Raw genomic sequence first — 26,274 nt, forward strand, 5'->3', positions numbered from 1 at the left:
GGGTGAAAATTGGGGTAATGAATGAAATATCTTTGTTAGGGATAACATTTGTGGAAAATGATGGAGTTATAATGGAATGGGAGGGTCTGATAAAAGAAATGACAGATATATGTTTTCTGTGGAGGACTTATATTTATAATTCAGAAAAAAAGGTTTATCTGGTGAATTCTGTATTAATGGGAAAATAACATATCGGTAGAATGTTTACATGATCCCAGAAAAATATGAAAAGAAAATTGTGCAATTTATGTTTTTTTTTCATGAGGGGTCAAGATTAAAGCCAGAGAAAAGAGGTGTGTTGTATATGAGTGAAGATGAAAGGCTGTTTGGATTAATAAATCCAGTTGTTTATTCTGCATCTTTAATTTGTATAGAAAATTAATGGATTTCTTATGGAGACAGGTAGTAAATAATTTATTAGCAGAGAAGAATTTGCCATACTAAAAGAAAGCAAAAAGTGTATGTTTATTTTGTGGTGAGGAAGAAACAGCAGAGCATGTTTGTTTGTTTTTTTAATGTAAATGAGGGCTGAATCTCTGGAAAAAAAGTTGTGTGAAAAAAATGTTGAGAATATTAATGACATAAACAGTATAGATATGAGTATGATTATGCATGGACATTATAAGAACAAGTGAATATGTGAGAAGGGTAGATTATTTTATGTAATATGTGTTATTTGGAATGCAAGACTGAATGAAATTTTCTTTAATGAGAAATAGATTTTATCAGATATATTGCAAAATGTTAGATTATGGCTGTGGAAGTAGGAGTAGGGGGTCAATTATAGACGAATTATGAGGATGATATCAGAAAAATGATAAATAGCAAATAATATAGAAATGTGTTTATATGTATCTGTAAACATGCATTTTAGAAAATATGTAAATGATGTTTTATTTTATGTTGTGTTAAATAAAGGACCTCCTATTCTTTTCAATAGCTGCCATGGGATCTATTACATCCACTTAAGCTGCCACCAACATAAGAAGATGGGGCTTTAGTTTAACTTCTCATCACTTTAGGCTGCACTGCAGTATCAATAATTGATTTACCTGTTAGGGGATTAAAACGTGCTACATGTTGTGCCACTGACACTGCTTAAAAGGTAGTGTTTTATGACTGTGCAATTTTATTTTGCAGTCATTATTTATATCCTTTTTGTAAGTCTCATGAAGCTACATTTATTTATATTAATAGTAAGCCTTAGCATATATTTTTATACACTCATATTTGAGGTTCTTTTATTAGAAGTAAATATATCTTTCAGCTTGATGAAGCACTTGTGAAAGCATCATGATTTATTTAAATAAAATTTTTAATCTTTATTGGTAACATATTAATTTACAATTTTACCTTTCATTTTGCTAATTTTAGTAAATGTATTGTATTATTATCTGTAATCTTTAAGAACTAGCTGAGTTCACAATTTAATAAGCAAGATTAGATAGCAAAGTCATTTGTATATTTTGTTTTATACCCATTTTATGACTAGAGTATTTTTGACGCTGAAGAGTACTTCCCTTTTCTGTAATGTATCTTACTAGCTTTGTGAGTGTACTAAAGTTTATTTCTGAACTTACTTGAGTATTCATGAGTTAGCAGAAATTTTTCATAAATGGAGTTATTAACTGTTTCACAGAACTTTATAATGTTCTGAACAAATTTGTAGTACACAGAGTACAGTGATTACACTCTGATATTTGGAAAATGACAAATCAGTTAAGTGGTATCATAGCACAAGACCCAATCTTAACAAATTTTAAACACCCCTGCTTAATTTGCTAAGGTCAGTCTTGCAATAGAAAGTCAAATCTATCTGTACTGGCCAGCAAACAACAGTGGCAGAATAAAAAAAAATGTGTTTCTGCTTGCTGTATATACCATTATCGTACCCTTACTTCCTGCTATAAACTGAGAACATAACTAGAGTAACAGAATGTATGTTCAGCTGTACTTTCTGAAGGATACAAATTCTGAAATTCAAATGCCTGTTATTATTTATTGACTTCAAGATCAAGTTCAAGTGACAAAATCAAAGTAACCCATCCGTACCTCTGAAGTGTACCTCATTATGAGGGGCATTCCTCATTTGGAGTCTTAAAACATTCATGTTCCTCAAAGTTCCACACTGAAAGGATCTGTCACACATTTGGTGTTAGCATTTTCTAACTGATATCCATGTTAAATAGAAATTAATCTTACTAATTTGTTAAAATATCTATTTATATAATTAAAAATATCACATTTCAAGTATCCTTTGAGCTTCCTAGATGAAGTTGTTAGTAAGCTGTTAGTGAGAGTCCCACATTTTCCCATTTGTTCCACATTATGAAAGGTAATGTTCCTCATTTGGGGGATGGAAGGTTGAGAGCTATGACCTGTTCTGAAAATGCATTTTTCAGTAGTTGCTTGTATTGGCTGTCTTTCTGTCATTTAAGTTTGCATTCTCACTTTTCTTTTTAAGGAAGATCTATTGCAGAAAATTCCCTCTAGACCCATAATCTGACCTCATTGATTACTCTGCAGGATGTTCTGCTTCCTTGCTGATGTGGTAACATCACGTCAGGGTCAACAGAGTCAATTACCTAGTGAGAAGGGTGAATGGTGTACTGAAAGAGGATTTTCAGACTGGGAGAAGTTTTACTTTTATTTTTTGTCTAATTTTATATTTTAAGTTTAGTTACCCATTGTTGGTTAATCCAGTCTCCAGACTTCATTGGTTTCTGCAGTGCTTTTATGTGAAAAGAAGCATTAACTCTGCTTATGTTTCACTGCCATACAAACACATCAAGAACAGCAGAAAGTCTGTTCAATTTTAATTGTTTCTGAGTTTGCCTAATGTCCCAAATATTACCTTTTTTGCCTCATATATTACCCCTGTCCATTCTTTGTATAACTTTGAATTTTCTAGTAAGTCATTGAGGATTATAGGCAGACATGAATGCTAGATATACGAGTTTCATAGCTTATAGTTCAATTTGCCTGGGAATTCCAAAGATTTTTCTAACTATAGGCCTATAACGATACTATCCCCACTAGCACAAATCGTGGAGTAGTGCACTCATAAACAACTATTAATCCACCTACTGGAAAACAACCTACTAGCTACCTGCCAACATGGCTTCAGACCATTTCATAGTACCTCCTCTGCTCTCTTATCCTTCACCGACTGCATTAATAAAAATCGTAATAATAATACTCTATCCTCAGCTCTCTTCATTGATCTTTCAAAAGCCTTCGACATGGTTAATCACCAACTACTCATAAACACACTAAGAAACTTCTCACTGGATCCACTTGCTATACAATGGTTCCAATCCTATTTAAATAACAGGCAACAGGCTGTATTATGGGAGAATAACCTGTCTTTCCATCTCCCAATTACCCTTGGCATCCCTCAAGGCTCCATATTGGGTCCTCTCCTCTCTTCTATTTTTACTAATAACCTACACTCTGTATTACCTCAAGCTACCTGTATCCAATATGCAGATGATTCCACACTCATACGCTCAGCCTCTTCACTATCACAACTTCAGTCCCTAACACAAGGCATGTTTAGCAGAGTAGAAAACTGTTTTCTTCACCATTGTCTCATCCTCAACCCAAACAAAACAAAAATGGTACTATTTCTCCCACACGCAGAGCCCCTCCACTGCATTTCACTGTTACATCTAGCAATGGCACTACAATTACTCCCGATTCCACCACAAAACTACTAGGAGTACTAATCGAGAACATCCTCACCTTTGAACCCTATATTAACAACACTATAAAAACAGTAAACAAGAAACTAGGTTCCCTCTACAGGATCAAACCCTTTCTGACTCCACTAGCCAGGACCACTATTGCCCGTACCCACTTCATCTCAACCCTACTATATGCTTCCCTTATCTATACAAAACTATGCAAAAGCAATCTGAACAAGCTAGCCAGTTCCTACAATACTATTGCTAAATTTGCAACTGCTTCTACCTATAGAACCCATCATTGCAATAATCTTAATCAACTAGGATGGTTAGAATTGTCAAATCTTATTCTATTCAACCAACTAACTATTGCCCATAAGATACTGCATCATCCTACAAATACTACAATACTCACTAACTTAATCTCCCCCTACATTAACCTGAAGACCCTGCGCTCATCTAATAAATTACTGGTAAACACAAGTAAAACCAACAATCTGGCTGGAGACTCTCTGTTCTCTAACACAGTGGGTAAAACCTGGAACTCCCTCCCAAATGACCTAACATCCCTATCCTCAACTACCCTATTTAAAACCAAACTCAAACCATACCTTAAATCCCACTGGATGTGCCCCTGTGCTAACCCAGACTAACTACCTCCCTTGTCACTAGACACTTATCTTCTCATACACACAAACTCAATGATTTTTTACTAACAATATAGTGTGTTTAACTCATTTAGTTTAATAGTGCTCTATTTCACATACCTTATATATTGTTTTATGTATATCCATACCTAATTTGCAAGTATGATTGTGTTTTTTTACTTACTCATAAGCTAAAATGTAATGTGCTATTATTACTTGCCACTGTGTTTTTTTTTTTCCTTACTCATAAGCTAAAATGTAATGTACTAGTATTACTTGCCAAATCATGGTAATGTACCTATGTATTTGTTATTCTATTCTGTAGTATGGAGCTTTTGTCCTCGGGCCTCCACTGAAAGTGGACATAAATCCAGTTGGACCAGCCCGGTCAACAAATGTAAAATAAAATAAATAAATGATAATCTCATATTGTTTTTTATAACACTACCGGTAAGACTGGCAAATGACTTAAAAATGGTGAGCAATTGAGTCAGTCACAAACTCACATACAAAAGTGGCCAACATGCAAGTCAGGCAGACTTCCTCCTAGTAAAGAATAGACACTGGGGTAGAATCAGGGATTTCAAAGTCATCTGCAGTGAAACAGTAGGCCTACAACATAAACCACCGATGGTCACATTTGGCTGCAAATAGTGGTCAGAGAAAGCTCTATGGTCAACAGAGGCTGAAGACCTGGAAGCTGACTGGAGTGAAAGCACAAGAGTTCAAGTAATTTCTCAGAACTGTAGCACTTTGGGAAGAATAAGAAATAAGTGGAGTTGAAGAAGAATGGCATTACCTCAAAACAGCATGTATGAGGACTACAGAACAAGAATGCTGCTGACCCAGGTATGGAAATAAGGTACACAAGGAAAGTTGGTGGTAGAATGTAGAAAAACAGGAGGTCATCAAAGCAAGGAAGGAGTGCAGGAAAAAGTGGGAGATTGAAACGATGGACCAAGCTAAGAAGGAATACTGGTGGGCTAACAAAGAGGCTACATGAGCAGTTTCAATAGCAAAGAGCAAGGCATCAGAGACACTTTGCCATCTTCTGGAAAGTGACACAATTGGTGGTACAGAAAAACTCTTATCAGGTTGCAAGGCAAAAAGAGAAATATAGAGAAGATAGTCATCAGACATCCTTTGTAAGGGATGCCAGCAATATCCTGCTCACCAATTAACAGAACATTAAAGCAAGATTGAAGGAGTACTTCTAGAAGCTTCTGAATGAAGAAAACCCCACATAAGCTGCACTGCCTCAACACAACCTACCATGAAGGAAGAGGAGGAGCCCACCCCAGAAGAAGGAAGAAAGCTGAACAGCAGCAGACTCAGATGAGGACATGGCAGACATGATCAAGATGTTGGGTGAGCTAGGTGAGAAATGGCTCCTGAGGGTACTTATAGCTGTATGGAGAAAAAGGTCTATTTCACATGACTGGGGAATAAGCATTTTCATGCCAGTATACCAGAACAAAGGATACATTCACAGCTGTGAGCTGTATGGAGGTATCAAACTGCTGTCACACCAAGTAAAAGTTCTGGAGAGGGCAACTGATAAACAAATGCACAGAATAGTAGAAAGTCAGATGGGAGATTAGCAGTTTGGATTTAGATCAGGATGCAGCATAATCAACCAGATATTTGCAGTGAGACAGAAAGAAGCTAAAGATCAGGAAATAATCTAACTGGGCATTCCTAGACTTGGAGAAAGCATATGATAGGACCTCAAGAAAGCTGATTTGGGCAGTCCTGTGATGGTTTGAAATCACGGAAAACATTAGTGCATTACCCAATGACACAACTACAAACTGTGTTTGGACTCACAGAGGGATAACAAGTAGGAGTGCGTGTGTATCAGTTTCGAACTCTGAGCCCAATGCTTTTCATACTGGTGATGGATTACACTAGCAAACAATTCAGAAGAGACAGATCAATGTGGCATTACAAACAGTCTCTGAAGAAGATAGAGGAAAAGAAAGCAAAACTGAAAGTACATGGGATTAAACTAAATATAGATAATTCAGATGTAATGGTGCCAAATGGGGGAATCAGAAGTTGAAAATTAAGGTAGAAGGGAAATAGTAGAGGAGGTTAACAGCTTTAAGTATCTTGAGAAGGGCAGTTGAGGAGAAGTGAAGTCGGAGTGAGGAGGTCAAAGCTAGAATCAGAGGAGCTGCTGTCAAGTAGCACAGAGTTGCATGGCTAGTGTGTGACAGGGGAATGCCAAAGAACGCCAAAACGTAAGGTGTACAAAATTGTGGTGCACCCAGTACATCTGTGTGGTAAAGAAACATGGGCAGTGAAGGCAGAGTAGCTAAGTAAGCTACAGGTGATTGAAATGAAGTGTCTGAGGTGGGTTGTTGGATGCACACTGTTGTAAAAATGAAGTAATGAGGACAACAGAGCTGAAGCCCAAGTAGCTCTAACTGCAGAAAACGTCAAACAGAACAGATTACGGTGGTCTTGGTACATGTACAGGAAAAGAGAAAACAATTTGGGGAAGAAGCTTTTGAACAGACAGTAAATAATCAAAAGGAATTGGGAACATCTAGCAAAGAGGTGACTGGATTGTGTGAGAAAAGACCTGTGACAGTTTGGCATGACTATCAAAGAAAGCAGGAGAGTGGCATTGAACCGAGAGAGAGAGAGAGAGAGAAAGACGGTGACAGTTGATGCAACACACTGACCCCACATAAAAATGGGAAAAGGGGGATGATGTACAATACATTGATTTCTGCCTATCAAAATGTATTAAAATTAAGAAGAAAAAAAAGAAAAACAACCATATCACAATCAATCATAAAAGGAAAACAAATGTTTTCTTTAACAATTTCTGAGGTACAAAAAGAAAACGATCAAGTCTTTTTCACCTAGTTTGCATGCTTCCTTGCTCCTCTCATCTAACTTAATCTCTCATTTCCATTTTTGTTCCCTCTTAATGTTATGTCCTGTTCTTTTTATACTTATGTCATCCACAATATTGTCCACCACTAACCCCTTCTATCTCACTTTTATAGTGTTCTTTTATTTCTGTTACCCATTTCCTCATCCCATTCCAAACATCCAATTTCCTGCACTCTTCTTCCTTTATCGCCTTTTTTACCTGTCAGTATATCTTGTCTCTATCAGCCTTTCCTTACATAGTTTCATAATATGTAAGTACTAGGCTAGCTACCCTTGTGGGTCATCATAAGTTTAGCTATTTTCCCTTTTGATGCTTGAATTAACCTATCCCCTTTGGTGTTAGATTGGCCTTACCCATCCTATAGTTAGTAACTGTATAGTAATTACCCTAGTAAGAAAAACTGGGATCATACCACAGATAATTTCAAGGGATCCATGCATGGAATAAAGCATTTAGAAGCTGCCTTTGTGCAGGGAGCAGTCCTGGAGTAAATTTTCTAGTACCCTTTCATAGTTCCAAGTTGTGCTTGAATATGGACAGGGTAGGCCCTTGTTTTATGTGGATGGGAAATTTGTTCTGCAAGATACATCTGCCCCCCCCCCCCAAACCATTCTGTTGATGTTGCAGAAGAAGTTTAGATCCCTTGACTGAGGATTTCTGATGCCATTTGATGTGTTGTAGGTCCAACAGTTTTCTTCTATTTCCCACCTATCTCCTTTCCATGTTTAGCACAATTTATTATAATTGAAAATTACATCTTCTTTCAGTCTAGATGTTCCATATGCTCTCTGTTTTTCTGAGTGTGAATAACTTTTTATTTGCTATCCCAGGTTGTATCTCCTCCCACATATAATCATTATGCATCTCCTCCAGTATCTTTACAGTTTCCTCCTGATCCAGCAGCAAAATTGTCATACTTACCTTATATACCCTTCTAACCTAGATATTTAATTTACTCTCTTTAGCCAATGCTCCATCTATTCCCCTTTTCCACTCATTCATAATTTAATCTGTAATCTCCATCATTGTCCAGCAACCAACAATGCCAGATATTTTCCTCATAAACTTTCCATTCTTGTCTTCCTATTCCATCCTTTTCCATTATACTATTACTTGCCTTGACCTTTGTGTATTGTACTCCAACGATGAATCTGCTATAAACATGCCAATTCTATTTAACTCTTCTATCAATGCCCCACCCACCTTCTTCCTATCACTAAACAAGTTTCCATAACTTCTCCTCTCATTTTTGAAACATCCCTCAGTCTCATGGTCACAACCACATTCAATGCTGTAAATAATGAAGGAGATAGAGGTATTGCATGCCCCACAGCACTCTTTGTATGTCTACCTCTTCTGTCATCCTTGCAAGCATTTACGTGTATCCTAAACTTGTATTAAATAAAAAAAACACTACAGTACTGAGCGAGCTGCCTCTTCTGTGTTATTGCTGGCTGTTTATTTCTTGTTCACTTAGAAACATTTTCACCAAGAAGAGTTGTATTTCTCTGGTCTTTTTTTACTTCCTTATATTGCTTTGGAAAACCCTCTAATTTTGCCATCCTCTGTGACTCTGATACATTTCTTCTTCTACACACCCCTTTGACACCCTAATTCCTTTTTTCAACTTTTGCTAAAACTCCCTTGTGAAGCATCTGTGAACCCATCTGTCCTCCAACACTGTTCTTCTTTAGTTATTTGTTGACCTTGGCACCATTATTGTTGTGATAATAATGTCTCAGCCTCCGTCTCCATATTGCTCACTTCCTCCCTTATTTGTGTCTGCCACCCAACACCCACACATTGACCCTAGCTACCACTTTTGCTTTAGATGTGTATGAATGTCCCTAATTGTTATTGCCATTTCCTCATCCTTTTATACCACAGACCTGTCATCTGGCTACAGAATGACTGTGTGTCATGTTTCTGCCTTTGATCCAACAAAACATTTGTGTCTTTTGTAATTCCTTCTGTTCCTTTGTTGTGTCCATCATATTTGTCAGCATCAAATTTTTCCCTGGGAATAAATTGCTGTTCTGTGTGTTCAGTATTTTGCCGTTTCGATATTTTAGGGTAAATTATACAGAGTTCACTATTTTAAGCATTCACTGTTATAATATATACCCCTTAAACATCTTTCGGCTAGGCATTTGAAGCCATTTCACCTTTCAGAGCATGGAGCTAATCACTGCTATTTTTTTATTTTTTTATCTTTACTTCCACTCTTCTTCTCAAATGTTATATTGTTTGATTTTCTTGCCTACTGTTCTTGATTTAGCACTTAAAAATTAACCTTTTTATTTTTCCATCCTTCATTTATTTTCATTGTCTTGTGTATCTTCTTCTCTTAGTTATGTCTTCACACTGCTTTTCATCCTATGTTTTGTCTTTTCCTTCCATCTTATGGTTGTATATACCATGCTTTTACAATTATACTCCCTCCTCTCTCCATTATGTTATCTAGCTTTTTCATAACTTATGTAAGTGGTAGGCAATCAGTCTGCAGACTATTACAAGCCCAGCCACAAAATCCCATTCAAATGTTCAAAAGTTCCTTCCAGCCTCTTTGAAGACAAGGCATGACAAACTTGGGAGAATTGGAGCCTGCACATCCAATTATCAATTGTTACATTGAAGATGGCAAGGGTACAAGAGTGCTGCTTTGCTTGGCATGTAGTGGAAGTGTGCCTTATAGATGGGGGATAGGTTTTCATATGAGTCTATCACAACAATGTATCATATTTATCTGCTGAAGAAGGTTTAGTTCCTCTAGTCGAACATTGGATGTAGCATATGATGCTCAACAAATACACAGCCTTACTGGCATATGGGTAGTAGTAGCCTGCTACCATACCTCTGGAATTCTGTCAAAGCTCAGAATTCTTCCCATTGCTTGTCTGTGATGGTGAAGGACCAATCACCAAGCAAGACTACGACAGCCCTTCACACTCACAGACAGGGCCGTTTCAGTTTTCTTGTGCTACAGTCAGAGAAAGATCTGTTAGGATATTCCTTCTTTCTCTGGGTAATATTAGGTACAGAACTCAGATAACAAACTCCTTTTGGGTTTTATTTTCTCCCTCTGCTGTTTTCTGTCAGTTTATAAATAGAATATTATGCTGGTCTGCTTATTCTTTTTTATGAAAAAATGTATTTATTCTTTAGCTGACAGTATAAGACTTTTACTGGTGATTTTAAGCTCTTTCTGAGTTTATGTGGGTTTTAAACCCTTTTAAAATGTTTTATGGCTACTTCAGAATGTTGAACTGAGTTTCTGCACTAAGGCAGTTTTAGTACTGATCCTCTCATTGCTTCATGCTGCTAGAACAGTGAATAAGGTGTGGCTGTTATTCCACTGATTATAAACTTATTCTGATAGTTTTGACAGGGAAAATTTGCTGTTTTCACATTTTTTTTTCTTTGGGGCTATAATTATTTGTGGTCATAGAACACATTTACAGTATTTTAAACAATTTTTTGCTTAAATCGCTACTTGGTCATCATTTTATTTGTGAAGCACTTCTGACAGGAATTTTAGTTATTATTATACTTAATTCCTGGTCTATTTGGGGCTATTGCTATTTATGCTAGGCTGAAAATAGCCTGTATTTATTTATTCCAGGGTTCCATGTGATGTATTTATTTGTGGTCAGGTACTGAAATTGTCTTTTTTTCTATACTACAGCATTCAGTGTAGTTTCCCCTATAGAAATAGACTTAATGTTGCTATTTAGAGGGAACTTTATGGGAATTGTCCATTTTTTATTGCACTGACCATGCAACCGTATTTGGTATTGATCTGTCTAGTTTTTACCTCTGTCTTGATGGATTTAGGTACATTCCCCCACCACACAAACAGACAAACACACAGACACACACACACACACACACACACACACACACACACACACACACACACACACACACACACACACACACACATACCATCTTCCTCATCTGCATCTAAAAACTGAAAGAAAAAAATCAAAAAATATGGCTCAGGCTATGGCTTATTACTCTGCAATAGGCTTAGCTTTGGGCAGGCTATCAAACCACTCACCTTCTGTTATCTCCAGGTCCCCTGGTTTGGTTGAAGGTCAGACACATCCTCTGGGGCTATACTAATGCCTGCTGCATTTATGGGAGAACCAAACCCTTTAGGTGCAGGGAAAGTCAGGGGTGCAGAATTTCTTGTCAGTATTGATACTTCCACCCCCCAGGGGAATTCTCCTATTAGTGTAATGTATGCCAAACAGAGACAGAATACCCAAAAGGTGGTGGGACAGCAGTATCTGACTGTTTATTCACCTGAGATGGTGGCTATGGCTAGATCCATGCCAAGGTTATGAGTAATGCTGGCACTTCCAGCACTGGTCAGTCTAAGGATTACATTTTTAAAGGGGTCCTGTGTCTGAGGACTCTGTCATGTCTGAGTCAGATCAGTTGGGTTCACTGATGCTAAACATCTACAGGAATTTTATTCATTTATTTATTTATTGGCATTTGATTATGGGGGAAAGCCTGACTGGGTAGGAGCCCATTTTCAGCAGAGGCCTAGGAAGAAAAGCTCCAAAGTATTGCAAAACATTTTAAGAACAATAATTTTACATTTTCTAAAAATCATACAAAAACCAAATACAGTTTAAATAATTATATCCAATTAGTCATAATATGAAAGCATTGGTTAAGAATAGGTGCAAATTATATGACAATAATTTAACAACTCGACCGTTTATAGAGAAATTAAAGGTAAGTTAGCATAATACAAACAGGAATTGTAAGACAAAGTGAGATGAAAGCAGGTTTGTGGCATATAAAGAGAAAGCCAGGGGAGATTAATATACAAAAGTAAAGAAATGAGTGAAGATGGGAGAATGTAAGGTATGAACAAGTATTTGCTTACATTTAGGGATATCGTTTATCCTGGTGTTTACCAAGAACAGAGCCAGCCTTTGGCTAGTAAGTGTTTAAGAATGGTTTGTAATGATGGAAGGGAGGATATTGATCTGATCAACAGAGATAAGGAGTTCTAGGCCTTAGCAGAATGGCACGAGTACAGACAATGCCCATCAGATTTGATAGGTCTGTGGACAGACAGGAGTATTTTGTCTTTGGATTGCAATGAGCGACTGGGAACATAATTGTGTAGAATATTAGTTAGTGCCAGACAAGCAAATGGATTCTGGATAATTTTATAGGTGGTAAGAAGCTCTGCATATGTTAGTTGACGGGGTAGTTATAACCAGTTTAAACTTTTTAGTGCTATACATTGCTGGGTGCGGAAAGTTGTATTTGTTGCGAATTTAGTAACTTTGCTATTTCATTGTTCAAGTTTTGTTTTTTTGTAATTGCTGAAGGTTACTAATGATGGGAATCAGCTTTGATTTTTTTGCCGTGCAACCTCCCACGTGCAGGGGAACTTTGTTGAGGATAATGATGGGAACACCACAAAGAAGTGAAGAAAGGAGATAAGTAGTGGCAAGTGCAGCCTTTTTTGTGTTGGTGAGGAAGGTTTTGCCTTTATAAACCATCCCTAGTTTTTGACTAGTTTTTCTTATGCAATTTGGCATATGCAGGTCAAATTTAAGATTATCATCCACTATCATCCCTAAAAATTTGATATGAGAAGTGACCTCAGTAGTTGTGTTATCAAAACAGAGGCTTTAATTTTTTTTTTCATGGGAGAGGGATTTGGGGGAAAAAAGTAGTTTGTTTTTTTAGGGATGATCATGAGTTGTGAGTTACAAAGCCATATTTCAGTTGCTGTTAAAGCCTTCTGAATAATTATTTGGATCTGTGCCATGTTGCCAGATATACAAATGTGAGGAGTCATCTACATACTGTATTATTAGGCCTGTTGTGTGGAAGTCTGAAGTGTGTTGGTGAGAATGTTAAAGAGAAGGGGACCGAGGATAGAACCTTGTGGTACACCGGTGGTGGCTGGGAGGTATGGAGAGAGAATGGAGTGCTATTTTACTGACTGATATCTATTGGACAGGTAGCTTTTAAACCACAGAAGAATGGGCTGAGAGAGGCCTAGTGAGGACATTTGAAGTAGAAGTTTGCTGTGAAAAAACTGTGTCTAGAAATAAGGAGAGGACTAGACTAGTTTGCCATTATCTCTGACTTTATTGACAGTATCTGTATAATAAATAGGTGCCCAAACAGTTGTTTTGTTTTCCCAAATGTTGACTAGATTTAGGGATGTGTTCAAGTCAGATCTAACTATGGCTGCTCCTAAAATTAACACTGTTTATGATCTTTTAGAGGAGGAGTCCACAGACATTGAGACCTTTCCACCATTAATTCCAACATTGCAGGATGTCTTCAAGAAAGCTTGTAATTTCCCCCTCTTTATTGAGGCTGTGCCTAAGAAAGTGTTTAAGAAATTTAGGGTAGGTTTGACCTTGCCTGGCCTCCAATAACATTTTTCTGTGGACCCTGCTTCAGTGTCCACAGCAGCTTTTGCTAAAAGAAGACCAAGTCTTCTTCTAACCAAGTCTTTCAAGATAAACTCAGGGAAAGAAACTGGCACAGTCCAGCACAGTAGCTTAATCTGTGCCAGGCAATTGCTTCATGGTGACTCTGGAACTGAAGGATGCCTATCATCATAGCCTGATCGCTGATTACTTCAGGAGATATCTGAGATTTGTTGCATCTAGTTCGCAGTTTTCTTTATTGCCATGCGGGTTATCCACTGCAACATGAGTCTTCACCAAATGTCTTGTTCCAGTAGTGACACACTGTCAGACTCTGAGCATTCACATTTTTCCATACTTGGATAACTTGTTGATCTGTACAGAGTCCATGTACAGGTATTTGGAATCACTAGACAAGCTCTCAACCTAAATCTTCCATTAAGGGTTTAAGCTGTACCTCCTAAAGGCGTGTCTGACACTCTCACAAAGACTAATCTTTCTGTGGTGCTTGATCAACTCCAACAAGAGAATGATCTTTCTGCCTGAAGACAAGGTCCTGTTGTATCACTGATTCTGGAATTCTCCAAGTAGAATCTCACCTAAGTGATGGAGTACATGATTCTCATGATACCACTAGCCATCTTCACATGAGAAAAATTCAGTGGTATGTCTGACATTTTTGGACCCATTACCTTCATTCCCTGGAATCATAGTTGCTGGTGCTGACATGCATCAGATGAGAGTTGCAGTGGTGGGGAGAACAGCTGAGTATCAGTCAAAGGCTTCCTATCTCCCATCCAGTGCCTGTACAATCTATCCAGACAGATTCATCCAGCTTCACCTGGGGAGCTGTTGCAATGGGAATGCTAGTGAAAGTAATCTGGGGGCCCAAGAACACACAGAAGTACATCAGTATTAAAGGGATGATGACAGTGATTAATGCCTTGAAAGTTCTGCACCACCTTTGGACTCCGTGTCCTGTTCCAGTGGTTACAGACAACACCACAGTGATGTAATATCTCAACAAACTAGGGAGTACAAGGTCTTACTTTCTATGCTGGTTGACAGTGATAGTGTGGGAGCAGGCTTCTCAATATTCTCTTACTCTTGAAGCATCAAATATGTCATCAGAGCAGAACATTTTGAACTTGGGACTTCTTGATCTGCAGTCAAATGCTCTACCACTGAGCTATTCCATTTGCAGACAGGTTATGCAGATCATGGGCAGACCCTACCTGAATGAAAGCTCAGGACGGTGGAGTTCCAGCATCTAGTCCAGATGTTTTGAACGGCTCAAACAGATTTGTTCACCTCCTTCCAAAACAGACACCTGGAGAAAGTCTGTTCCAAATATCCTTGCAGCCATGATTGGAGGACAGAGGCATTCTCATTCCCTTGTATGGGAATGTTTCTGTATGCATTTCCTCCCTTTCTGTTATTGGCCAAGATAATTTTGGTTCTCCCTGTTAATGGTATTGGCCAGGGACAACTACAACAGACTTTCTCACATGCTGGATCTAGTCTCGCAGTCTCAGAAGTGACTGGTGCACCCATTGATAGCCTGGATGATTTAATTTTTACTCCATTTAGGCACTTGTCTCATGAGAATGTGCATCAGTTGTTAAAGGAGGCCGGATAACCTGTTACTAGAAAATCGTATGTTTACAAATGAATGAGGTTTAAGTGGTGTATAAATGGAAACAGTGGTTCCATAGAATTTAATGTCTCTCTAGTCTTGAACTATTTGTGTGAGCTACTTCAGGATACCTTATTGTATGTGTCACTTTAACAGCCATCCCTGCTTGCATGCCAATAGATCCTCCTCTTTCTTCTTGTCTTTTTGTAAAACAGTTTATAGAAGGAGTATTCATATGAAATCCACTCATAAGCAAATTTCTCCTTCACAGGACCTACATTTTATTCCTGAAATATTGACCTTACCATCTTTTCAGCTGTAGCTCATGTTCATCTCATGATCTTAACATGAAAAACTGTTATGTTTATTGCTCTGGCATCTGCAAGGGAAGTTTCTGAGCTGCAAGCTCTCATGGTGGGACAACCTTACCTGACTTTAAACAGGGATAGGTGTGTTACTCACTAATCCATCTTTTATGACAAAAGTGGTCTCAGAATTCACTTTCAGTCAGTCTGTTAATCTCCCTGGTTCTTCCCAGAACCTAAGAATAAGGGAGAGAGGATACTTCACACTTTGGATGTGTAGAGGCAGCCCAGGTACTATCTTGATAGAACAAAGCCCTTTAAGGAAGGTCGAAAGTTTTTTTTTTTTATTTCCTCTTCTGGGCAAAGAAAGGTCAACTTGTCTGTAAGTAAATCACTGCACATTGGTTGACTTCTGGTATTCTTTTTTTGTTGTTGTTACCATACAACCCATATCTGCCTCCTTGCATGGTCACAATAGGCATTTGCAGGTATATTCTTGGATTTACCAGTAGATCCAGTAAGGTTACCACTGCCCACCTGGTCCCTATATGTCATGTCACTTTCTGTGCAGCATAGATTGCCCCAAAATTGATGAGGCAGTTGTACTTCCTCATGCAAATTAATGTAGTACACTCAGTCTCTCACACTGTGTGCATAGCAGCAGTCTGTACATGGATTACTGCCCTGCTGATCTTCTGCTTGATGCCAATGGTGGCATCTAGGTCAGAGAATATCATGGAAGAGACTTCCACCTTTGTGTCTGTCCCATAAGGTGAGTGTGTACACCTTGAAGGCAGTGCAGCTCACAGATGTGTAGCTTGGGTAGTGTTATCATGGACAGGATGTCCGATACTAAATGTAGGTGATGCTGGAGGCTCAACATAGTCCCACAACTGTCATCGCATATGTGGGGATATGTGCATGTACTCTAATTTTAGCATTGCTGATAGTGCCGCTGTGTCATTGTACTATGCCATGTGCATGGTACAGCATCATTAGCCCTAGGTGACCCACTGACATCGGGCATATGACACTTATGCTCAATTCTGCACTGTAGGAACCTTTGATAGTATTAGCATAGCATACTTGTGCCAGTGCTGGAACATACGTGTCACTCTGCCAACAAATGGCACACACACTGATACGTCTGATATTTTAATACTTAATGGCATGCACCTACATGCATACATACATCACAGATTGTCATGATTGCACCCCAACTGTACCTGGAGAACAGCTATGCAAATTACTTCTGCTATGTAACCTATTCAATCAAGTGAATCAGTAATGGAACATGCTTTTACTAACTTGGTATATCCCTTACAGATACTCAGGCAGTATTTATCAGCCCAGCTCCAATATCCAAGATTCCACCAGGTCGGACTGTTCTCTCACCTGCTATGTACAGGGTTGCCAAGAAATTCCCAATTTTTACGACATGTTTCTGTGTTGATGATCCATCTCATGTAGCTAACATGTCCCTGGTAGTATCCTGTGCCTTGTTCTTAGCAGGCAGTATCAAATCAGTCACTCCAAGATGTAACTGTGCTACTATACTATTATGGATGCCCACAACATTGATATCTTGCTCCCATACCTTTCAATTTGCAGATATTAAAAATATATGCACAGCCCCTTGAAAAGTAAGTACATCCAGTTTAAAACCTGGGTGTCTAATTAGCATAAAATTTGAATACCAAATAGCACATACCTTTTCCCACTTCTGATAGGAATGTGGGATGATACTCAGAAATAGATGTTTGACAAATAGAGGGACAACATGAAGGAAAATATAAGCACATAAGAGACAGCGTAAAGTCTGTAGACTTAAATGGACTGTATTGGACAATTCTTCTATATACTGTCATTTAATTTTGCTTCTGAAAAAGTGAGATGCAAGATATTTGGTGACAGACGTATGCAAGTCATGTAGTGTAGTTTAATGTGTGCTAGATAGTTTCCAAACTGGCATGTGAAGGTATAAATCAAAACTGAAAATAGGGTATACCTCCAAAATATGTACATCATGTGTAGAGGAGAAACAGGCCTGAAAATTGTAACACTCCAATACAGGGTCAGTTGAGAGGTCTACTACACCACTCTTTGTCACACCTGGTCCCAAATAGTTTTTTTTCTGCTTAACCCTTCTCATGTGTATGCAAGCTGTGTATCTGTAAGAGCTGCAGTGGTACCTCTGTCTCTGCTGAAGCTGAAGTTTTCTACTGTTGTTATTCTCCCAGTTCCATGACAAGATGTGTACATCTTTGGGTTACACATATTGATCAGTGTGTATATGTATGACGTCTGTGAGGGTCTCCTGTTGTCTCAGTACCACCATAGCACAAAAAACAAAGCCAACAGACAATGGCAAACTGTGGATTTATTAGACTCCTATAAAAAACATAGGTAGTCAAAAGCAACAAATCGGTTTCGGCTAACACTATTAATTAGCCTTCATCAGTGTAAAAAATTAATGATTTTAGACACATTTAAATATCATTCATGTAAATGCATCATCAATAACCATTGGTTCCTCACAAATTTTCATTTAATCCAGGTGAAAATAATGCACCCAATTTAACTATCCATTTCTTTTCCTTCACATTTAAAAGGCTATGCCAGCCCGCTTTGGTAACCCTATTGCCCAAGATTTTATCTATAACTGTAAATTTAAAGGAAACACCGGGATGTTTATTGGTATGCTTAAATAAAGCATTAGTAGTTTTTTTATTCCTGATTTCACTTAGATGTTCAGAAATATGGATCCTTAAAGACTTAGATGTCTGACCAACATAGAATGCAGAGCAAGTACGGGTAGCTAGGTAAACCAGGCAGTCAGACACACAGTTAGCAAAAAAACAGATGTCAGAAACATTGCCTGTATTGTGACTAGTAAATCCTTTGTCTTGCTAACATTCTTACAATGAGTACAGTGGCCACAGGTTACACGACCTACTAGAGGATCCCCAGTCAACATTCTTTGACTAAAATTATTGGGGCTTCTGAGAATGTGCTTATAGTGGCTTAGATGGGAACCAATATTCCTCCCCTTATGGAATGAAAACAGACACCTTTCTCCCAAAATTGTGGGCAGGTATTCATCAGCCTGTAATATGTTCCAATGTCTCTGCACGCTATTAAGCAAGAGATCCATATTTCTGCCATAAGTGGTCACTAGGCGGGTGACTGCCTGATTATTCGCTGTTTTTTGTTTGTACTGTAAAGTCTCCTGCCTATCTATAATGGAAAAAGAATTGCTAGCAGTTAGGACATCCCCCATGGCATAACCCCTAGCCTTAAATCTAGATATAAGGTCCTGCTTATGATGTTTATAGGTGTAGTCCTCTGAACAGATACGTTTAATTCTAAGAAACTGGGACTTGGGTATGTTCCTGCAGACATGGAGCAGATGATAGCTGGAGGCATGGAGAAGGGAGTTGTACTGAGGGTACTTACGATATGGTATGGTCCTTATTCCTTGTAATTAATACATCCAAAAATGTAATACTCCAGGAGTGGTAATTAGCTGTAAAATTGATACCCCACTTATTATCGTTCAAGTACTCTACAAATTCCCTGAGATATATGACATCTGATCTCCATACCATCCAGCAATCATCCAAAAATCTTCTCCAGATGCCGATAATAATACGCTTATATAGTTTAGGAAAGGCAATTGTCAAACCAAAAATGTCATTTATTTTGCTCTATGTACAACATGCCCAAGTTTTTATGTGGGTAAAACTGGAAGACATTTGAAAGACAGAATATATGACCATTTATATGCTATCAGGAGAAAGGATGAAAATAATGCCCTGTATAGGCATATAAGGGACGATAAGGGATGCACCACATTTAAGTTTGCTCTATTAGAAGTGTTAAGTCAGTCTAGTAGAGGTGGTAATACAAAGGCTATACTGGGAGAAAAGGAAGTTAGATGGCAGATATTTTTGAATGCCACTACACCTCCCGGTATTAACGAACATATTTCCATTAAAGAAAAGCAACGGTCGCTGGTGTACAAAGGCACAATCACAGTTCTTTTCAAACGCAATTATTTTCAACGTCTTTACTGTCTCGATAATAATAATCACCACGCTGGAGCAGCAATGTGGAGTAAAATCCTTTTAAAGTAAAGACGTTGAAAATAATTGCGTTTGAAAAGAACTGTGATTGTGCCTTTGTACACCAGCGACCGTTGCTTTTCTTCAGTTTTACTCACTTTACAGCTGGTGTTACACCCCATATCTTGGAGTGATTTTTGTGACATTATATTTCCATTAAACCTGTAATACAAGCCAGGATATGATGGGATAGAAGTTTAACTTTTTCAGTTTTTTATATTCATTTTTCTTGTGGGCATTATAAGGATATTATGTTATTACAGATGCATATGTCTGACTTTATATATATATATATATATATATATATATATATATATATATATATATATATATATATATTTTTTTTTCTTACAAGTAAGACCTGAAATCATTGTTTCTAATTGATCATGAATTAATAATTTATACTGAGTGATGATTGGATGATTAGAGTATTTTAACTGTTTGTGGTTGTTAGACTGGGCTCTGATGAAGTCTAACTATTTTAGATGAAAGCGCTTAACCATTTTATTATTTTAATAAAGTTCATTTATTTTTAGTTTTTGTTGCCATACTGCGCTTATTTCTCTTTATTCATGGTATCCTCGTAGTATTTTCTGCTATGCAGATTGTTGTGTATGAGGCACGTATTTGTTTATTTAACTACATGCAACATTATCAGAGTCCTTGAAAAATATTCTTAGATTTAATAATCTGCAAAACGCAATAACATCTTGAGCTAGTTTGTCTTCTGACAAAGAAACCAGGAATAAAATTGAGTCCCTTGTTTAACACATTTATTTGTATGTCAGATAGCAATACATTAGAAATGTTAAGTACATTGTTCTGATCAGTTATGTTCGTGTCATCATTTCTAGTAGGCCATCGATATTTTTTATTCCTTGTATGTTTGCTCCCCCCCTGACCTGCCGTTGTCTAAAGGGTTAGCTCTTTTGGCTGTCGGAGAATCCCCAATGTGCTGTGTGTCGAGGTCTGTTGCAGATGATGAATCATCACCAGAAGTTTCATAATTAGAACTAGACTGTGTGACTCTTTTCAAGATTGATCTGGGTCTCTTACGTTTGCCCGCTTTGGTACCCGTATCATTGAACCTCACCTGTTTACCCATATTATTAAACTGAGTTCCCTTTTCATAATCTGTTGCTAAATTTATTAAGACAAATTTGATATGCTGGTAGTAGTCTCACACAACTTAGTGACTTGCACCATTTCCATTTCAGTAATCCTATCGTAATAAACTGATAGGATTTTGACATTTGACAAAGCTCATTGATGCTTCTTGTTGGGCATTGGCCCATTGTTCCATCAACTCACTGTCTATTTTGCCCACCAAAGGCTGAAGGCGAACCTTCAAGCCTCATGGAGCCATGTCTTTAGCCAAATAGGCCTTGAATAATGTTGCATGCCAAACATTAGCTCTGAGTGACCGCATTTGTTTGGTTAAATTCTGAAAATGTGCTTCACAAGAAGCCTCCATAGTTGTCAGGATAGGATTATTATGTTTATCATTACCAATGCCCAGTCCAAAAACACCCAAATCATCCTTGTCGGCTGACAAACCCCTCAGAATGCTAGACAAATCCATGGCAATATGAAAATGTTGTCCATAAGTGCACCTGTTGATTAATAAATAAAATACCAAATCTGCTGTTCCTGGTGAAGGCTAAGTAATAGTGTTAGCCAAAACTAATTTGTTGATTTTGACTACCTATGTTTTTTATAGGAATCTAATAAATCCACAGTTTGCCATTGTCTGCTGGCTTCATTTTTTGTGCTATGCTTTTGGTGTTTTATGCCATACTGACAGCAGCAATGGATATGCCACACATATCCAACATCTTGCAGCACTGTGTTGACAGCAAATAATGTGACCTATGCACAAGCAACTTCGTATCTCCTGTAGCATGGCTTGCAGTCTGTATGCATAAAATAGAATGTGGCCCCCCTCCACAGCTGGACAGTAAACTGTCTTGCCCTTGTGCTTTATTTTCTGTCAGGTTGGGCACCCCTGCAGCAGGACATTTGCCTGTCATGTCCATTTGCTTTGTTACCCCACACACTCTTTCATCCACTTGTGCATACCTTCCATTCCTGAGGTCTAGCAATAGTTGTATTGTCTGCTATTAGTGCACTTTTGTGGAAGTGCAAACTGTCACCTACTGTATTCCTATTCCCAGGTTGTGCATTATAATACAGTTCCCAATATGGTTACCATGATTTTTTTTAATTTAAACAGCCTCTTTGTGAGATGAGGTCTTTATGCTAAAGAGGTGATTTAGCAAGATCAGCTGTGAATTGCTGCTGCAAGACTGTCAGACACAGTCAGCATAATCATCCTCATCCCTGATGGTTTCCAGCTAGGGAAGCCATGTAGTACTCATGCATGACCACTGTGAAGCTTCTTGTACTGCTTGTTCACGCTAGTGATACTTATCTGTGTGCACCTTTGCTTCCTTACACTGCACATCACATAGTATCCAGAATGTGTGTTTTTGTGATTGAGTCGAAATGTTTCCTCCTTGTTTTGACCTGCAGAGTTGACAGTGCCTCTTCAAGCACTGATTTTAACTGGGCTTTCACATGGCGCTACAAAGAGGTCAAGAACGTTCTCTTTCTGCTTCACAGGTATTATAAGAAGCATTTGTTAGGGCGATATGATGGCTCCAGGTTAAAAATGATCCCTGGCACCAGCTCACAAGGATGGTGAAGGCCATTGACATTCTCCACTGTGGCGAGCAGTGCCTGCATATGAACAGTGGCCTGCAGAGTTGCCCTGACCTGCTCCATCAACAGCAGACGGAAGTTAAAGTGATGCAGCCAACATTCTATAATTAACTGTCAACCTCTTAGCATAAAAAACAATCTGGACAAGACAAAAATAACAGGTGGACAAAGCCCCAGAAATAGGGACAAATTGTAAATATTGCTCTTATAAACTTAAAAATTCACTAGAGTAAAAGGCATTCTGTTGCCATGCATTTTCCGAAGGATACAAAGTCTGAAACTCAAATGCCTGTCATTATTTAATGAATTCAATCCTTACTGGTTTGCCACAAAAATCCAGGAAAACACAAATTTTATGAGAAATAGACCCAAAATTTGAGGCTAAAGTCTAGAAATTCTACAAAAATCTGGACAACTGAGAGGTATGATTCTATAGTAAGCACTCTGTATATGGTTTTGCACTACATTTTCTGACTGCCATTTTGCTGTCCTTGCCTTCTATTGATAAGGACAAACTGTATTGATTATGATATGTTTATGTCTTACAATTACATTTCTATAGGCAGCATGATAAATGTAGTAAGTGGATACCCATAATTTAAATTGATATAGGGGTGTAACTAACAGATGTAGCACTGTACTATATTTTTCTTGTTCTCTTTTTGTTCCTCTCACCACTGAGCTGTGATATGACAGCAGCCATCTAGGTATCCAATAGCCAATGTGCCTGCTAATGGGTAACTAGCAGATGTCAGGGTTAAGTCTGCACAGGGGAATGAACTTTACACAACAGCACATGAAATAGTCCTCAGTGTCCACATTTCATGGATGTCAGAGGTTCCCCCTCTAGGAGTAGCTCAGAGGGCTCCCACAGGTTTCTCAGTAGCAGATGAAGCAGCAGGCCATGAGTGCAGTGGGTTGGCAGTTGGCTGCTTATAATGAGAAGCTGGACCACCTCATTGTGCAGGTGACAGAGTTGCATGGCCACTTGGTCCTGTTCATCAGGTGACCATAGGTGGGACCTGCCCATGATGTCAGTCACCTGCATGACTGAAGGATAGGCCCTCTTTTACTCCACCCCATCCATTTTGATGGTGGTTCACTTCCTTATGTATTGTTGTCTATATTCTTTTTTAGTCCAGTCCTCCTCCATACCATATGTCCATCCTTTGTCTAGCTATGTCTTCTCTCCATGTGTGTCCTTTTGTATCCATGCCTCCCCTGTCAGACTATATGTATTTTGTGTGATCGTCTGCCACTGCTACAGTCCCTATTGCTCCCTTCTTCTTTGCACATTCTCCTTGCTATAATTCCCTGCGTAACAAATGGAAAATAGACACCTGCACTGGAAAAAAATGCCATTCTTCACTGTCATCTTTTTGGCCATGCCCCATTTCACTCTTCCCAATGTCCATATTTCCTCCCCATTTATATGATTAACTGAGTTGCAGATTTGCAGTGGTAGCTTTCTGTAGCATATTCAAACTGCTTTGGGTTGCAGCTGTGGGACGTTTCCTTGCACATGTGACTACGCACAGCATCAGGCTTGCAACTTCACTGTGCCTCCCGCATCAGTCATATAACCACAGAAATATGGTCTATTCAGTAGTGTGACATTTACTGCTAATGTGGCTGTGATGATTTAATATGCAGTCCTATGCAAGGGGCATGCCTCATTTAGCACATGTCTGCATCCTAGTATATTATCAATTTCAGTTTATATTATTATATACAACAAAGTATAACAGCACTAATGTAACTTTTTATATTCCTGCTAATGTACTTTCTATTTCCTTTTTTCTTTCTTTTTTGTTTATAAAATTCTCCTTGTCTGTACCTGAAAAAGGTCCAATCCAATCAGTGCTTTTCCATGGCTAAAGATCAATAAATACATAAGTTATTGTTCCATATCATGTTAAAACTTCTCTGCGTCATTATGGATCCACTTTTGGAATGCCATTTCTTTTTTCTCCTGTATAGTTTTTATTGACCTGCAGAATAAAGGCTTTCATTGTTTTCAAACAGCCATTCAGAATTCTGAGTATTTTTCCAGTTTTGTTTTGTGATGTAATTTGTTTTCTAACAAAAATAGTGCTTTAACAAAGCTGTTATCTGTTGTGCAACATTTTCCCCTGGAATAACAGAGTTTACTATGATACTGTAAAAGCAATTCATAGATTTCAAACCAGAAATGATCAAGTTATAAAGGCTATGTTAGCACTTTTCTTATTCAGAACTGGGGCTATTTTTGTGAGTGGTTAATGTCAGTGAGACGGCTGCAGCTTAAAATAAAACACACACATGACTCCATTCTTTAATAACACTAGGCTTTATTACATGTCATGGAGTGCTGGAGATAATAAAAGTATGTCAAAACTCTGGGCATATTTCTCAAACCATTTAAATTCTTTTTATAAGAAACGCTTACATATATGCAAGTAGCAAAAGTTTAAAACACAAGTATATTGCTCTTACCTTCCTGTTTAATTTATTCTTTGTCTCCAAACCCATCTAGTTTCTCCATCTTTAATTTTTTCAACGGTTTGTTCTTTGCAACCTGAAAACCACATGAAAGGTAGGAATTTGTAGATTCATACAATGCATTTTTCGTGCTGTATGTAGTTAGAACTCTGCACTGTATGAATCTGGATACACGTGATATCTCAGAAACTTCATTCTTTATGGTTTATCCAGTAGAAGTGTTGATACATTTTTTGCATAAAATGCTCATGCATATCAGTTGAAAATAAGATTGATGCAAGTGTATTTTATTATTATTGATTAGAGTATATAGAATAAATGAATGAAGTACCGAAGAGTTATGAACCGTCATTCCTTATTACATGTTACAGAAAGTGGATCTATTTATTTCATTTATGGCCCTTTCATGATGGAAATAATATAAAAGAGATTGTTTGTTTTAGAATTATTCCCTTGTTCCCTCTTCATTGATACTAACATTTATTTTATTGTGAATGAGAGAAACTAGAGAATTTCTGGAAATACTATTCATATTTTTTCTGGGGCAGTTCGTTACCAAAAATGGACAGCCCAATGAACCAGTTTATCAAAATTAAATGTACTTAAAACTAATCACAGTAAAATATCACAGGGATTCTTTAAGATCCCTAGTGCAGGTCATGGAAGACCTGGCCTACATTGTGGTATTTTGAGATTCAGTTTGGTCACAATGAGGAGAGACTTCATTATGGGCTTATTTGCATGTTTCTGAATGGAGTCACCTACAAGAAAGTAGAGATCAGCACTTCCTGCAGTAGGTAACAGCACTGGCAGCTGCACTGAGGAGGCAAAGGCACCCCCCCAGTCACTCACATACACACAAACACACACACCACACTTTCTCCGTATATGTCCCTGTTATCAGATCATCTGTGATGTCACCTTTTCCCCTGCTCATGTAATTCATGGCTTATTGCATTTCAATCCTTAATACCAGACATTCATGTTTTACTTTCCGTATCCTTCAGTAAATGCATAGTATAAGGACATGTGTTTACAAGGCTGAGAGGTATGCCTAACATTTCCTGCCCCTCCTCCTCATTCTGCATGATGCATTAGATACTGCTTGGGATCATAAGTATGTCATATAACAACATATACTGCACTACCTTATCAGATAGTACAGTGTGCATATGTTTTGGATCTTGTGTCAAGGATGCATGGTTCCAATTACTTTTCCACCAATTTACTGCTTTTCATAGGTTCATAGGTTTATAAGTCTGTACTAGGCTAATAGCCCTGGAGCCTTTACAAGCCTACCCCATAGGATTACCCTAGCATCATGCCACCCAACCTTAGTTCCCAGTG

The 26,274-nt window shown here is 38.1% G+C and overlaps 1 protein-coding gene across 6 annotated transcripts in view; it reads left to right on the plus strand.

Annotated features, from left to right (window-relative positions):
• NTNG1 (netrin G1) overlaps window positions 1-26,274 on the plus strand; it is a 2,528,066-nt gene that overhangs the window by 1,940,936 nt on the left and 560,856 nt on the right. Inside the window, exon 7 of one of the 6 annotated variants that reach the window (XM_044086001.1) lies at window positions 24,962-25,021. The exons of the other annotated variants lie outside the window; for them this stretch is intronic. Within the exon in view, the coding sequence (XP_043941936.1) occupies window positions 24,962-25,021 (60 nt within the window). The remainder of the gene's footprint in view (window positions 1-24,961; window positions 25,022-26,274) is intronic. 6 annotated transcript variants of the gene reach the window in all.

This window comes from Protopterus annectens, chromosome 10.part0 (assembly GCF_019279795.1).
Source record: "Protopterus annectens isolate FY-2018-M chromosome 10.part0, PAN1.0, whole genome shotgun sequence".
Classification (NCBI taxonomy): Eukaryota; Metazoa; Chordata; order Ceratodontiformes; family Protopteridae; genus Protopterus; species Protopterus annectens.